The 14,782-nt window shown below is 44.4% G+C and overlaps 1 protein-coding gene across 1 annotated transcript in view; it reads left to right on the top strand.

Moving 5' to 3' along the window:
• The first annotated feature begins 1,187 nt into the window (after positions 1-1,187).
• The window catches only part of LOC142304255 (zinc metalloproteinase-disintegrin-like VAP1), a 78,315-nt gene continuing 64,720 nt past the window's right edge, over positions 1,188-14,782 (top strand). Inside the window, exons 1-2 of the mRNA XM_075346469.1 lie at positions 1,188-1,295; positions 12,713-12,795. Coding sequence (XP_075202584.1) covers positions 1,244-1,295; positions 12,713-12,795 — 135 coding nt within the window. The 5' untranslated portion in view covers positions 1,188-1,243. The remainder of the gene's footprint in view (positions 1,296-12,712; positions 12,796-14,782) is intronic.

Raw genomic sequence — 14,782 nt, forward strand, 5'->3', positions numbered from 1 at the left:
TCGAGTGTCTCGAGCACCCCGATGATAGATCGTGCATCGAGCAGTGCCGAGCACCCCGATGATCGATCGTGTATCAAGTAGTGCTGGGCACCATGATGATCGATCGTGTATCAAGCAGTGCCAAGCTCTCCAGTGATCAATTGTATATTGAGCAGTGCCGAGCACCCCGATGACCATGTATCAAACATCTCGAGCACCCCAATGATCGATTGTGTATCGAGCAGTGTCGAGCAGCCCAATGATCGATTGTATATTGAGCAGTACCGAGCACCCCGATGACCATATATCGAGCGTCTCGAGCACCCCGAAGATCAATCATGTATCGAGCAGTGCCGAGCATCCTGATGATCGATCATGTATTGAGCAGTGCCTAGCACCCCCATGATTGATTGTGAATCAAGCAGTGCCGAGCACCTTGATGATCGATCGTTTATCGAGCAATTTGAGCACTCCAATGATAGACAGTGTATCGAGTGTCTCGAGCACCCCCGTGATCGACCGTGTATAGAGCGTCTTGAGCACCCCAATGACCGTTTGTGTATCGAGCGTCTCGAGCACCCCGAAGATCGATCATGTATCAAGTAGTGCCGAGCATCCTGATGATCCATCGTGTATCAAGTAGTGCCGAGCACCATGATGATCGATCGTGTATGGAGCAGTGTCGAGCACTCCAATGATCAGTTGTATATTGAGCAGTGCCGAGCACCCCGATGACCATATATCGAGCGTCTCGAGCAACCCGATGATCGACTGCGTATCGAGCGTCCCGAGCAATCCGATGATGGATCATGTATCGATTATATAATTGATTGTGTCTTGAGCACCCTGATGATCGAGACGCTCACTCATCACTAATGGTCACAAAATTATTAGTCTGCATATTGCAATCCTCTAAATACCACTTCCCCCAATATTTACTACATTGATTACTATATAAAAATTCAGTGCCAATAAAACAGGTACCGTAAGTGTTTTTTGGGGAATTCATTACAGTGCCACGCTGGACAGATCTCCTGACACATAACATTACACAAGATGCCAATGTAGGAGGGCAGGACTAGAATGAAAGTACAATAGACAGGGGCAGCTATAAGTACAATGCTGTCACTTCCTTCTCTTCTCGGGAGAGTTGAGTAACCTGTTTGCTCATGTGAGTCTATAAATTCCTGATCCAGTGCGCACAATGATCAGCACTTCCTCACTCTCTCTACTGGAAGGTGTGAGTTCTAGAAATCAGGAGACCATGCTGAGGACTGGGCTGCTCCTCCTGGCACTGCTGGACTGCCAGCTCCTAGGTGAGTCCTCGTGGCACAGGGGAGCTTCACTTATCAGTCACTTTGGGATTGGTCCATGTGTGACAGGATCTATAGGTGGGGTCCACGCTGTGAAGATTCATTGCACGTCTCCTTTAAGGGCTGATACTAAGTAACTTAGCTTGTTTCGAATAGTTCTGATTTGTTTTGGAAACTTTGGTCAAAGTTTATAACCACAGATATTACTTCTTGCGGAATCGGCCATTACTGTATCGGGCTGATAAGGGTGGCTCGTTAACATACGTTGATAATATGCAAATGGTTCCCATAATCCCGCTTAATTTGGTGCTAAAATGAGTAAATTCGGCAGATTATGGTCTCATGTCCTGGCCAACTAAAGGAATTCCAATGGTGGCTTTTCCAGATGGTCAGAAATGACAACTTCTATTGTACTCACATATAGCGCCATTTATTCCACAGCACTTAATTTATATTATCACTGTCCCCATTGGGGCTCACAATCTAAATCCCCTATTACTATGTCTTTGGAGTGTGGGAGGAATCCTAGAGAAAACACGGGGAGAACATACAAACTCCTTGGAGATGTTGTACTTGATGGGATTTGAACCCAGGACCCCAGCGCTGAGGCCATATAAGATAAGTGCCCCCCCGTTAAGGCAATGTGCAGTCTATGAGTATTTGGTTGCAGAAATTTCTGTACCATTTCTGCATCTCTTGGCAGGAAAAAAAGCAGCTGCAAAAACACTTTTTTTGTATCATTTTTGCATAATTTTTTATTGCTTTCAATGGTGAAAAATTGCTGAAAGAATTGCCATGCTGCAGATTATTTTATGCACCAAATCTGCAAGGAAAAAAAAACCTCAACATGTGCACAAAATGTCAGATTTCTCATTGTTTTTGCTGCCATATGGATTTGTGTACAGTTTTGTGACAAAACTGCACATAAAAAAACTGCATCAAAAACGCGATAAAAATGCACTGTGTGCACACAGCCTAAGTTTTCAGTAGCGACTCCTGAGTCACCCTCCTAAGACTGCTTTTACACATCTGTTTTTTACTGTCGGGCACAATCCGGTGAATACCGGATAAAATGGATCCGGCATCGGATGCATTTTTTTACTCATTGAATTGTATTAGTGCCAGATTGTGCCTGATGCCCATGCATTGCATCCGCCGTGCGCCGGATCTGGTGAAGTTTCTGTGTCCAGCTGCCGGAAGGGATGCAGCATGGAACGTTTTTCGGCAGCCGGTTCCGGCACCGTCCGGCGTCATGTACAATGAAAGCCTATGGGCGACGGATTCCATTTTTTGCTACTGAGCATGCTCAGTAGCACAACGGATCCGTCCAAAAACGGAAGGAACTGATGGAAAAATCTGATGCAACTGAACCGTTTTTTTGCCTGATCCGTTGCATCAGTTTTTACACCGGATTGTGCCTAACGGCAAAAACCGGGTGTGTGAAAGTACCCTAACATGGCTTTATTGTTTAAGGGAGACAAACGTAGGATTGTAGAGGAAACTCTGTGAATGAATACTTAAAGGGGTTGTCAACTACTTTGACATTGATGGCCTATCCTTAGGATAGGTCATCAATGTCTGATTGGCCGGGGTCTGACACCTGGTACCCCCGACGATCAGTTGTTTTCGGTACCGGCAGCGATAGCAGGAGGCTGGAAATGCTCCGTTCCGGCGCTGCTCCGTCTTCTAAAAGCGGCAGTGGCCAGGTAATGCACAGCCGCCTCTGCTTATTGATTAGAATGAGAGGTGGATGTGCAGTGCCCGGCCGTGGCTGCTATCAGAAGACGGTGCAACGCCGGAACTGAGCATTTCCAGTCTCCTGCTGCCACCGCCGTCAAAACCGAGAACAGCTGATTGGCGGGGGTGTGGGGTGTTGGACCCCGGCTGATCAGACATTGATAACCTACCCTAAGGATAGGTCATCAATGTCAAAGTAGTGGACAACCCCTTTAATTTAATGCGTTGATCTTCCCCTTCTGCATAATGGTGCACTGTGCATTGTAATATAATGTGCCACCATATGAAGCCTCAACAGCAATGCTTCTAGAGAATTATACCTCCGTAATCTGGCAGTGACGGGTCCCGTCACCACTAGACTTTGTATAAAATTATACTTACACAATAATAAATCAATTATTTTTGCCGTTCTGTTTCAAAATCATCTCATGTCTTGCAAGAAAATAAGACCTAAGACACTGCCGTTCAGGGAATGATAGGGATTTTTTGTAAGGAGCACAAATATTAAAATCTGATGCTCAGAACTTACAATCTAACTTCCCCTTGGCCGGTCGCTCACTATGTGTATGATACTGTGCTGAGGGTACGGTAGCATCACCAGGATGACTGTGCCGGTTATAGATTATGAGTCACAGGTAGTGGTGGGCACAGAAGTAGCCGGCAGGCGAGGAACTCATTGGCATTGTCTTCTGTTCTGCGGGATGGGGACTTTCCTTAGAATCAGGATTCACTGCCCTGGAATGAATGACAGGGATTTAGGAGGTGTTCTGGAGCTGCAGTGTTGAGTGCTGGGAATCCGGGCCCTGGGGCGACTGGAGCCCTGTAGATGTAGTGTCAGTACATGCAGGAATGCCGCGCTACATACACACCGGTGTCTTGTAAGGAAAGGAGGATGGGAGGCTGATGATACAATCAGGGTCTGGTATGAGAAGTGTCATTTTACCAGTTTACAAGGAATTTCTTGTACATTGTTGTGTCCAATGCTATATTGGAAGATGTTGCAATATTTACGGAAATTTTTAACTCTTCTGCCAGAACCGCTCCAGGGCGAAGATACATAATTACTAGCTTGTATAATTGAAAATAATGGCACATGACAATCAGGTTCAACCGAGGGAGAGGATAAAGGGAATGGGGTATAGGGGCAGACGTTATGCATGGGAATGGTGTATAGGTGCACACGTTATGTATGATCCAGGAATGGGGTATATGTGCAGACATTATGCATGATAAGGGAATGGGGTATATGTGCAGACATTATGCATGATAAGGGAATGGGGTATAGGTGCAGACATTATGTATGATCCAGGAATGGGGTATAGGTGCAGACATTATGCATGATCCGGGAATGGTGAATTGGTGCAGACATTATGTATGATAAGGGAATGGGGTATAGGTGCAAGCGTTATGCATGATCCGGGAATGGTGTATAGGTGCAGATGTTATGCATGATCCGGGAATGGGGTATAGGTGCAGACGTTATGCATGATCCAGGAATTGGGTATAGGTGCAGGTGTTATGTATGATCCAGTTTATCCTAGAGGAGCAAATTGTTCCTTCCATCGACTGGATCAACATTCAATACAAGAATGTTAGACATGCGCATAAAGAAAGCATGGACGCCTTTCCTGAACCCATCCACGGCTCCCGCTGAGATGAGCCCCTGAGGTCGGATATTTCACACACTATTAGTTCTCATGGTAAAGAGGCCTCATCTCTGGAGGAGGAACCTTTTTCTCTCCAGATGAAGGGAGCGTCCTTTGTTTGGAGAGTTTTGCAGGACATAGCTTCGTATGGGCCATTTAGTTACTTGTACTAGTTTATCATGTCCCACCTTTTCAAGACTAACTGCATATAATTAATCTACTCTCTGTATAAGGCTACTTTCACACATCAGTTTTTTGCCATCAGGTTAAATCCGGAAAAAAACGGGTAAAACGGATCCGGTACCGCATCCGTTTTTTCCCCATAGACTTGCATTGGTACCGGATTGTACCGGATGGCTTTGCGGTGCATCCGTTTTTTTCCGGATGCGGCAAAATTTATCAAAGCGGCGGCCGGAGGCAACGTATCTTGCAACGTTTTTTTGTCCGGCAAAAAAACCGCATCGCGCCGGATCCGGCGCGATACGGCGTGTTTTACAATGAAAGCCTATGGACGCCGGATCCGGCGCAATGCGGTAAAAAATGGATGCGGCTACCGGATCCGTTTTTGTAAACTGCGCATGCACCAAATTAATTAAAAAAGCTGATCCTTCAAAAAAAAGGACAAACCGGATGCAAAAACGGATGCAAACCGTATCCACCGGATCCGGTTTTGTACGCATCCGGCATAACGGATCCGTTAAAAACCGGATCCGGTGGATACAGTTTGCATCCGTTTTTGCCGGATCCTTTGCATCAGGAAAAAAAAGGATTGTGCCTGAATGCAGAAAACTGATGTGTGAAAGTAGCCTAAGTGATGTCCTCCATGCCCATTATCAGGTTTTCTCTGTAGTTTTTCTAACCCCAGGGTCTCCTTTGTGTAAATTGGTTCCCAGAACTGAGCGGCGTATTCCAGATGAGGCTTTGTAAAACGGGACCATTACATCCCTGTCCAGGCCTCATCTAATTCTTGACCAGGCTCAAACTGGCCCACAGGAGGTCAGGTGAATCCCCCGGTGGGCCCGTGTGCACCACCTTATATGAGTAATAGTTGGCACAATACACTCGATTCACTGTGTACGGACAATGGCAGTGTCTCATCATTTATTTATCAAACTGCCTGGTTTATTATATGGTAAATGTGGATAATGTAATGTATGTATGTAGCTGAACAGAGGACCCCCAAACTCAATGTTACTGGTGGGCCCTTGTCACCTCAGTCCATTACTGTAATCATAACAATATCCTGCTGCCCTCAGAAGCCGCAGACTGACATTACATGCTGTTACATAGTTTGCGATCTACAAGTTCACCTAGATCCTTCTATATAAGTGACTCTCCTAGTTTTGCTCCCTCTAAAACATATGGTGCCTGCAGTTTATGAGTACACTTGTTACAATTTACTAATTTTCTGCAGTCACCAGCAGGTACATTGTATTCATCTGTTGTGCAAAACATGTTGATCTATTGGTAAAAGATAAAGAGAAAGTCTGGAAGATAGCGATTAAACGATGGCACTCACTGGTGGAGATAAGTCTAAAGGCCCCGATACACGCAACGACATTGCTAACGAGATGTCACATCCGGCATCGTTAGTGACGTCGTTGCGTGTGACACATACGAACAACAACTAACGATCAAAAATACTCACCTTATCGTTGATAAATATCGTTGACGGTGCTGGACGCAGGTTGTTCGGCGTTCCTGAGGCACCACACATCGCTATATCTGACACCCCAGGAACGACGAACAACACCATACCTGCGTCCTCCGGCAACGAGGTGGGTGTCACTTTCCTGCAGCTGCTCTCCGCCCCTCCGCTTCTATTGGACGGCTGCCGTGTGACGTCGCTGTGACACCGCACCTACCGCCCCCTTAGAAAAGAGGCAGTTCGCCGGCCACAGCGACGTCGTTAGGAAGGAAAGTACGTGTGACGGGGACTAGCGATATTGTGCGCCACAGGCAGCGATTTGCCCGTGACACACAAACGACGGGGGCGGGTGCTTTCACGAGCGACATCGCTAGCGATGTCGCTGCGTGTAAAGCCCCCTTAATTTCTTCATCATAAAACAAGTGGGTAGGTGCTGGTCACATATGAACGACGCCTGTTTCGCTCAAGGCTGCACTTCAACAGGTCCTTGTGCAAATTGTCCATATGTGACCCACACCTACCCACCCGCTTGTTTTATGGTGTGAAGAAATAAAGACATCTCCACCGGTGCGTGCCACCATTCCATCATCCCACCGTATCATCGTGCTCCCGTTTCATCTCGCCACCGCTTTATTGTGCCACCGTTTCATTGTGCCATGTATCATTTTACGATAGGCGATCCCTATCTCAGCCTCCTGAATGCTGCAATCACATAAATCACAGCATTCATGGGGTTAAACTGCCGGGAGCGGCGTGGGCACCACTCCGGGCAGTGACGGCCGGGTTCCAGCTGTAACATCAGCTGGAGATCAGGAAGCAATCGCGGGGGTACAACGCTCGAACTCCCGCAATTGCCATGACTAGAAAAAGGAATGGAAAAACGCTTAACAAAAAACCCCATGAAAGCACAATAAAAAAACAAGCATTTTTTTCTGTTGCGGTTTTCTTGCCAAACCATACAGTTTGTGTGCACATGCCCTTATAGTCACTAAATTATCAGACTGATACCATGAGGAACTGATGATCTATCATGTTGTCATAATGAAGGCAGGGGGTCACATCCTGTCCTATCAGACTGGTGATGTAATAGATGTAACAAGGTCAGTGAACAGTACATGATATTCGTAGCCATAGTGAGGGATTGGCGGACGGTCACATAATCATGTCATACTCATAAGAGATCTGTATCCATTGATATAATGTAGAAAATATGGTGAAGGAGAAATCATTATTTACGTGTAATCACAATTATTCATGTAGCGCCCCTGAGCCATCAGGAGCTACAGGGAACTGCATCCTGTCAAAGATGCAGGGCCTACCCTCAGGGACCTAGAAGACCTTCTTCCTCTACTCCACCTTCTCCTCAGCCCCCCCTCTCACTCTTAAATCCTCCAAATCCCCTCCCCATCGGATGTACATCAAGATAGCACTTTAAGATGTGCACATATTGTCTCACGTCTTATAACCACATCACTTGGAGAAATATTGTTGTTATGTTTTCACTTTGAACATGATGTTATTGTAATTATGTTTCCTGTGATCTTTCCTGTTAAAATTTAGTACCTTTATGTCCCTGGTGAAGGCTCGTTTAAGAGCCGAAACGTCGGACTGTATTGCAACTCCTTGTTGTTGTGAAAGGACTGTATTGCAACTTCCAATTGTTGTGAAAACTTCTTTTGAATAAAACTCGAACATACTACAAAAACCATTGACTGTTTATCCTCCTTCCATACTGTGTGCCGGGGTTCTTTATCTTTATATGGTCACATAATCATGTCATACTCATAAGAGATATGTATCCATTGATATAATGTAGAAAATATGGTGAAGAAGAAATTATTATTTACGTGTAATCACAATTATTCATGTAGCGCCCCTGAGCCATCAGGAGCTACAAGGAACTGCATCCTGTCAAAGATGCAGGGCCTACCCTCAGGGACCTAGAAGACCAGTGCCGGTAACACCAAAACACTCATACAACCCCTGTTTACCTCTCCCCTAAAACTGGTGACGGGCTAGGGTTGGACCCAATGGATGGCCACTTAGGAGTGGAACCGATCCAGTACACTAGACGATGACCAGGGAGGAGGGACCTGACAGTCAGTAAGTGGAAGTGAAAGGAGACGGACGTAACAATACTGACGGGGAGTGTAGCAGTTACCTGTGAGGCTCAGGCGAGTGGTTGCCTAGGGAGTATGGTGGAGTACTCTCAGAACCATAGTACTGACGGGGTGCAGAGCCCTAGGTCAGGATAACGCTCCAGGCAGACCTGATAAAATCTGCATGGTGAGGGGACGATCCAGGACCTCATTGACTGTAAAGTCCGGGACACAGTAGCGACGGGAGAACCCGGGAACGGGAACAGAGAAACCGACCCCACAGGGTTCAAGCTACCTGCCATACGGACGAAGACTGAAAGACAACCGGGAGGGGACCCCCAGATGCCCCAAGCCACGGGGACCCACCAACTAGAGACAGGTGCAGGGGAAGAAAGCCACCAGGTCACCACACCGGCACTGGAACTAGGGGGACCAGTGGTGAGGACCAGCCGCCATCGGGTTGCCAGCAACATCTCAGTAAGAACCAGTTACACTGCAATCTCTTGTGTGGCCTACCTTCTTTCCCCGCCCCAGTATCACTAACGGATCTAAACAACTACCACCATCATCCATCCCCTGGGGCCTGGCCCTACTTGCGGTGGGCCGCAACATCCAGGCTGCCATTAACAAAAGCCCCAGCAGTAAGGGACTGTGCAGCGGCAGCTCCATTAATATAGCCGCAACCCGCAAGTGGCGTCACGACAAAAACTTTATTAACAATCCCTGTAAATATTCCCCTTTTATAAGAGACCCCCAGGGTCACGGAACCGGGCACCGGCCACTACACCCGTGACACTTCCCAGTGGAACCAGACTCGGGACCAAGTACCCCATAGCCCTGGGGTGCGACATTCATCTCCCATGAAAAAAAATAAAAAAATTGCAAAGTGCATGAACAAAGGAATTAAACCGTACACAGCTTTTTGGGGATTTTATAAGTGGTTCCATCTTATTGCACAAGCAATGCCATTCTGACATCAGCACATGCACTTTATACACAAACAATACAATTCTGACACCAACATATGCACTTTATAACAAGCAATACAATTCTGACATCATCACATGCACTTTATGCAAAAGCTATACAATTCCGTCATCAGCACATGCACTTTATACACAAGCAATACAATCCTGACATCAGCACATGCACTTTATACACAAGCAATACAATTCTGACATCAGCACATGCGCTCTATGCACAAGCAATACAATTCTGACATCAACACATGCACTTTATACACAAGCAATACAATTCTGACATCAGCACATGCACTTTATACACAAGCAATACAATTCTGACATCAGCACATGCACTTTATACACAAGCAATACAACTCTGACATCAGCACATGCACTTTATACACAAGCAATACAATTCTGACATCAACACATGCACTTTATACACAAGCAATACAATTCTGACATCAGCACATGCACTTTATACACAAGCAATACAATTCTGACATCAGCACATGCACTCTATGCACAAGCAATACAATTCTGACATCAACACATGCACTTTATACACAAGCAATACAATTCTGACATCAGCACATGCACTTTATACACAAGCAATACCATTCTGACATCAGCACATGCACGCACTTTATACACAAGCAATACAATTCTGACATCAGCATATGCACTTTATACACAAGCAATACCATTCTGACATCAGTACATGCACTTTATACACAAGCAATGCCATTCTGACATCAGCACATGCACTTTATACACAAGCAATGCCATTCTGACATCAGCACATGCACTTTATGCACAAGCAATACAATTCTGACATCAGCACATGCACTTTATGCACAAGCAATACCATTCTGACATCAGCACATGCACTTTATACACAAGCAATACAATTCTGACATCAGCACATGCACTTTATACACAAGCAATACCATTCTGACATCAGCACATGCACTTTATACACAAGCAATGCCATTCTGACATCAGCACATGCACTTTATACACAAGCAATGCCATTCTGACATCAGCATATGCACTTTATACACAAGCAATACAATTCTGACATCAGCACATGTACTTTATACACAAGCAATACAATTCTGACATCAGCACATGCACTTTATACACAAGCAATGCCATTCTGACATCAGCACATGCACTTTATACACAAGCAATGCCATTCTGACATCAACACATGCACTTTATACACAAGCAATGCCATTCTGACATCAGCATATGCACTTTATACACAAGCAATACAATTCTGACATCAGCACATGTACTTTATACACAAGCAATGCCATTCTGACATCAGCACATGCACTTTACAACTTTTTTCTCACTTCATTCTATTGCTTATTCTGTCCCTCAATATTTATTTGCTGCATACTAAGTGACCTGCATTGTGTGAAAACTTGTTTGGGATTTTTTTTATGCCAAAAATATTCACAAAATAATTTACACTGTATTGTTTACTTATTTCTTACATACCCAGCATCAAAACCTGTATTTCAATTATCATTTATTTAACCGCAGGAACACAAGTACGGTTATAAATAATTTATTGTGTGGTTTTATTTGTCAATGCATTTCTCCATAATTTTAATTGTTTTTACGTACATCCTTTACAAATATGTCGAATAAAGGAATTGTATAATGTCAATATGTTTTGTGAGAAGTCTGTAGTACCTAGTAGAGCCCCTTTGGCTGTTATAACCTGCTGCTAATATGATCCATAACCATATAACAGCTTACAGCAGCATCCCGAGAACTACAATAGCCTTCAGTTCATTAATATTCTTGGGTTGTGAAGGGAGTGACCAAAAAGTTAGAAGAGCCTGCACAAACACAAGATCCAAAGGCAGTGAATGTTCCTAGAATCTCAGTTGGAAGCAGAGCTCATATGTGCAAAATTATAGGCACACCGGCGACACCAGTGGTTTAAAAACCATTGAGTGACCAACAAAAACCTTTACAAAAATGTGGTGGAAGGAGACACTGAGGCTTCAGTTTGCACGTTAAGGTGCATACTAAATTCTGAAGGTCTCCATACTCGAGCTCTAGAGCGACACCTCTGCTGAGCCAATAGCAGAAGAAAAGTCATCTCCAATATGCTCAAAACCTTATAAATAAGTCAAGGAAGTTTTGCGATTCTGTTTTGTGCACAAGAAATAAAACTGGAACTTTTTGGGCTCATCAATAAGTCTAAAGGAAGAAGAATTAAGCATTTACTGAAAAGAACACCATGCCTACAGTGAAGCATAATGGAGGCTCAGTGATACCTACATTGAAGCATGCAACTGGCTTGGTTTAGCCCACATTAAAGCATCACTATTGCTTACAGTGAAGCATGGTATTGGCTTGTTGATGCTGACAGTAGAACATGGTGATAGCTCAGTGATGTCTATAATGGAGCAGGGCAATGGCTTAGTGATGTCTACAGTGAAGCATGGTGGTGGTTCAGTGTTGCTTATAGTGAAGCATGGCATTAAGTTAGCGATACCGACAGTGGAGCATGGTGGTGGCTACAGTGATGTCTACAGTGAAGCATGGTGGTGGATCGATGGTGTATATAGTGAATCATGGCAGTAGCTTGGTAAAGCTCTGGGGCTTCTTTGCTCCCTTTTGTGCTGGCGCCCTGCAGTGTGTACAGGGCAAAATGAGAATATATCATGTCTTCTCTGGGGAAACTGAACCTTGAGTGTCATTGGACCTTCCAACAGGACAATGATCATACACAGTCACAGTCCACCAAGTCTTGGTCTCAGGAGATGTCCTGGAAGATTCTAGAGTGGGTGTTAGTCGCTGGACTTAATCAAGACAGAAAAATCTTTCATGGGATGTGAAGAAGGTGGCTGTAGCAAGAAAACCCAAGACTATCAGTGTCCTGGAGGCCAATCACCATGAGCAATGGACTAAGATTCCCCAGGAACTCTGCCAGAAGCTGGTGTCTGGCTATGCATCACATTTGCAGCAGGTTATAACAGCCAGGGGGCTCTATTTAGTACTAAGGATGCTTGTCATGAAATGGGGAATAATTCTCAGACTGCATTAGTCAGTAAAAGTGACATTTTGTGAATTCAGAGAAACCACTTCCCATTTCGCTTGTGTAGAGCTCTTTAGTTCTTCTTGATGATTTATTGCAAACAGCAGAAAGTTTCTAAATTTTGCTAATAAACCAGCTTTACAATGGAATTGTATAACTCTGATTGTAACTTTCTGTAGTCACACGGGCATATGGCATTTTCTTATATCCGCCCAGTCATTATATAATTAATGCATGATAACTTTATTATTCATTTCCCCGCAGCATTAAATGCAGTACCAGAGGGGCAGAAATATGAGGTTGTGGTTCCTGAAAAAATCCATTTTAAGCACAAGCGAGATACACAGGTAAGTCACATTTCCATCCGCTTCCACTATCAGCACTGACAAATCTCAGAGTAAGGCCAGAGTCACACTTGTGAGAGACTCACGCGAGTCTTGCATCGCATCACCCGGCACAGCCTGATGCTCTCCGGACAGGAGCGTCTCAGCTGCATAGAAATACATGCTGCCATCCCGCTCCTGTCTGGAGAGTGTGTGGCCATGCCGGGTGATGCCATGCGAGACTAGCGCGAGTCTCTCACAAGTGTGATTCTGGCCTTAAGGGGTCCTCTGATCTTGTTTCCTATTACAGGAGAGCTTCAGGGAGATTTTCTCTTATACAGACATACAGATTTAGCAAAGGTTAACTTGACAAATACAGCAGCATCTTAGAGGATTAAAATAACTTAAAAGGGCTGTGCAGGTTTATCACGAAAGTGTGCATTCATTTTATGTGACTGTAAACATGTGCATCCTAACAGTGCTGACATTGCACACTATCAGGATTCTCCGGTGCCAGCAGTGACTCCGAGCGGTCATTTGACTGCAGGTCTGCGATATGCATACACCGGTCTCATTACAACTAGACATGCATGGCCTAGCTCAATTCTCTTGTATTGAACAAGTCTAGTTGGAATGTGGCCGGTAGCATGCTAATCACATGCTTACAGTCACATGATCGCTCATGTGTCACCAGAGAATCCTGATAGTGCACGATGTGAAGATTAACAAGTCTGCAGTCACACAGAGTGATTGCAGACTTTCCTGGAAAACCTTGAAAACCCCTTTAACATTGGCTCAAGCCAATGACGAATGTCAAGTTAGTTATCAATCTGCACTTTGTTGCATTATGTTTGCATTTCATATATACTGTATGAATATATATGGGTGTTGTAGATACAAAGTGCTCAGGGGTCGTGATGAGTGAGCTTGTTCGTTACTCAATCGAGCATCGGAGTTTAAACGCTCGTGTTTCCCATTGACTTCCATTACACTCGGTACTCAAGTACCACCCAACAACTCCGATGATTGATCGAGTAATGAGCAGTGGCGAGGACGCTCGTTCATCACTACGCATAGGTGAATTTGAGCCACTTAGAGACTTCTAAGAACATTACTAACTATGTGCCAGAGAGTGTCTTTATTTTTCTAATTGGGGGTAACAAGGATGTGACCGGTTGGATTTTTGCTTCCCCGTTGCATGAAGTCATTGCTCTAGAGTAACCCTACTTACATACATCACACAGTGTCCAGTTGTTCTCTAACTTGAGATGGTCCCAGGTCCTGGTACTACCACTTCTGGTTTGTGTTCCATGCAGGAGACAGCTTAGTCTGGAGGTACTCATGAGGGTGTCCTGAAAACATCACAAAAAAACCCTAAGGTTTTAACACTTACCTAATGGCAGCCTTAGAACCAGTCTTTTTGAAAATTGTGCCCAGTTTACTCTTCAGTAAGATGGTTGTACTTCAGTTGTGTTTTCTAGAATTATGTTAAAAGTGATTGTAAAACAAAAGTTGTAAAATATGGTCTACTTGAACCTCAACAATGCAAGTTTTGTGGCAACCATAATCAGACTGGACCACCAAAGGATAATCCGGTGAGCCCAGGTGTTATACAGTCATATGAAAAAGTTTGGGCACCCCTATTAATGTTAACCTTTTTTCTCTATAACAATTTGGGTTTTTGCAACAGCTATTTCAGCTTCATATATCTAATAACTGATGGACTGAGTAATATTTCTGGATTGAAATGAGGTTTATTGTACTAACAGAAAATGTGCAATCCGCATTTAAACAAAATTTGACCGGTGCAAAAGTATGGGCACCTCAACATAAAAGTGACATTAATATTTTGTAGATCCCCCTTTTGCAAAAATCACAGCCTCTAGTCGCTTCCTGTAGCTTTTAATGAGTTCCTGGATCCTGGATGAAGGTATATTTGACGATTCCTGTTTACAAAACAATTCCAGTTCAGTTAAGTTTGATGGTCGCCGAGCATGGACAGCCGCTTCAC

The sequence above is a fragment of the Anomaloglossus baeobatrachus genome, chromosome 4, assembly GCF_048569485.1.
Source record: "Anomaloglossus baeobatrachus isolate aAnoBae1 chromosome 4, aAnoBae1.hap1, whole genome shotgun sequence".
NCBI classification, from domain to species: Eukaryota; Metazoa; Chordata; class Amphibia; order Anura; family Aromobatidae; genus Anomaloglossus; species Anomaloglossus baeobatrachus.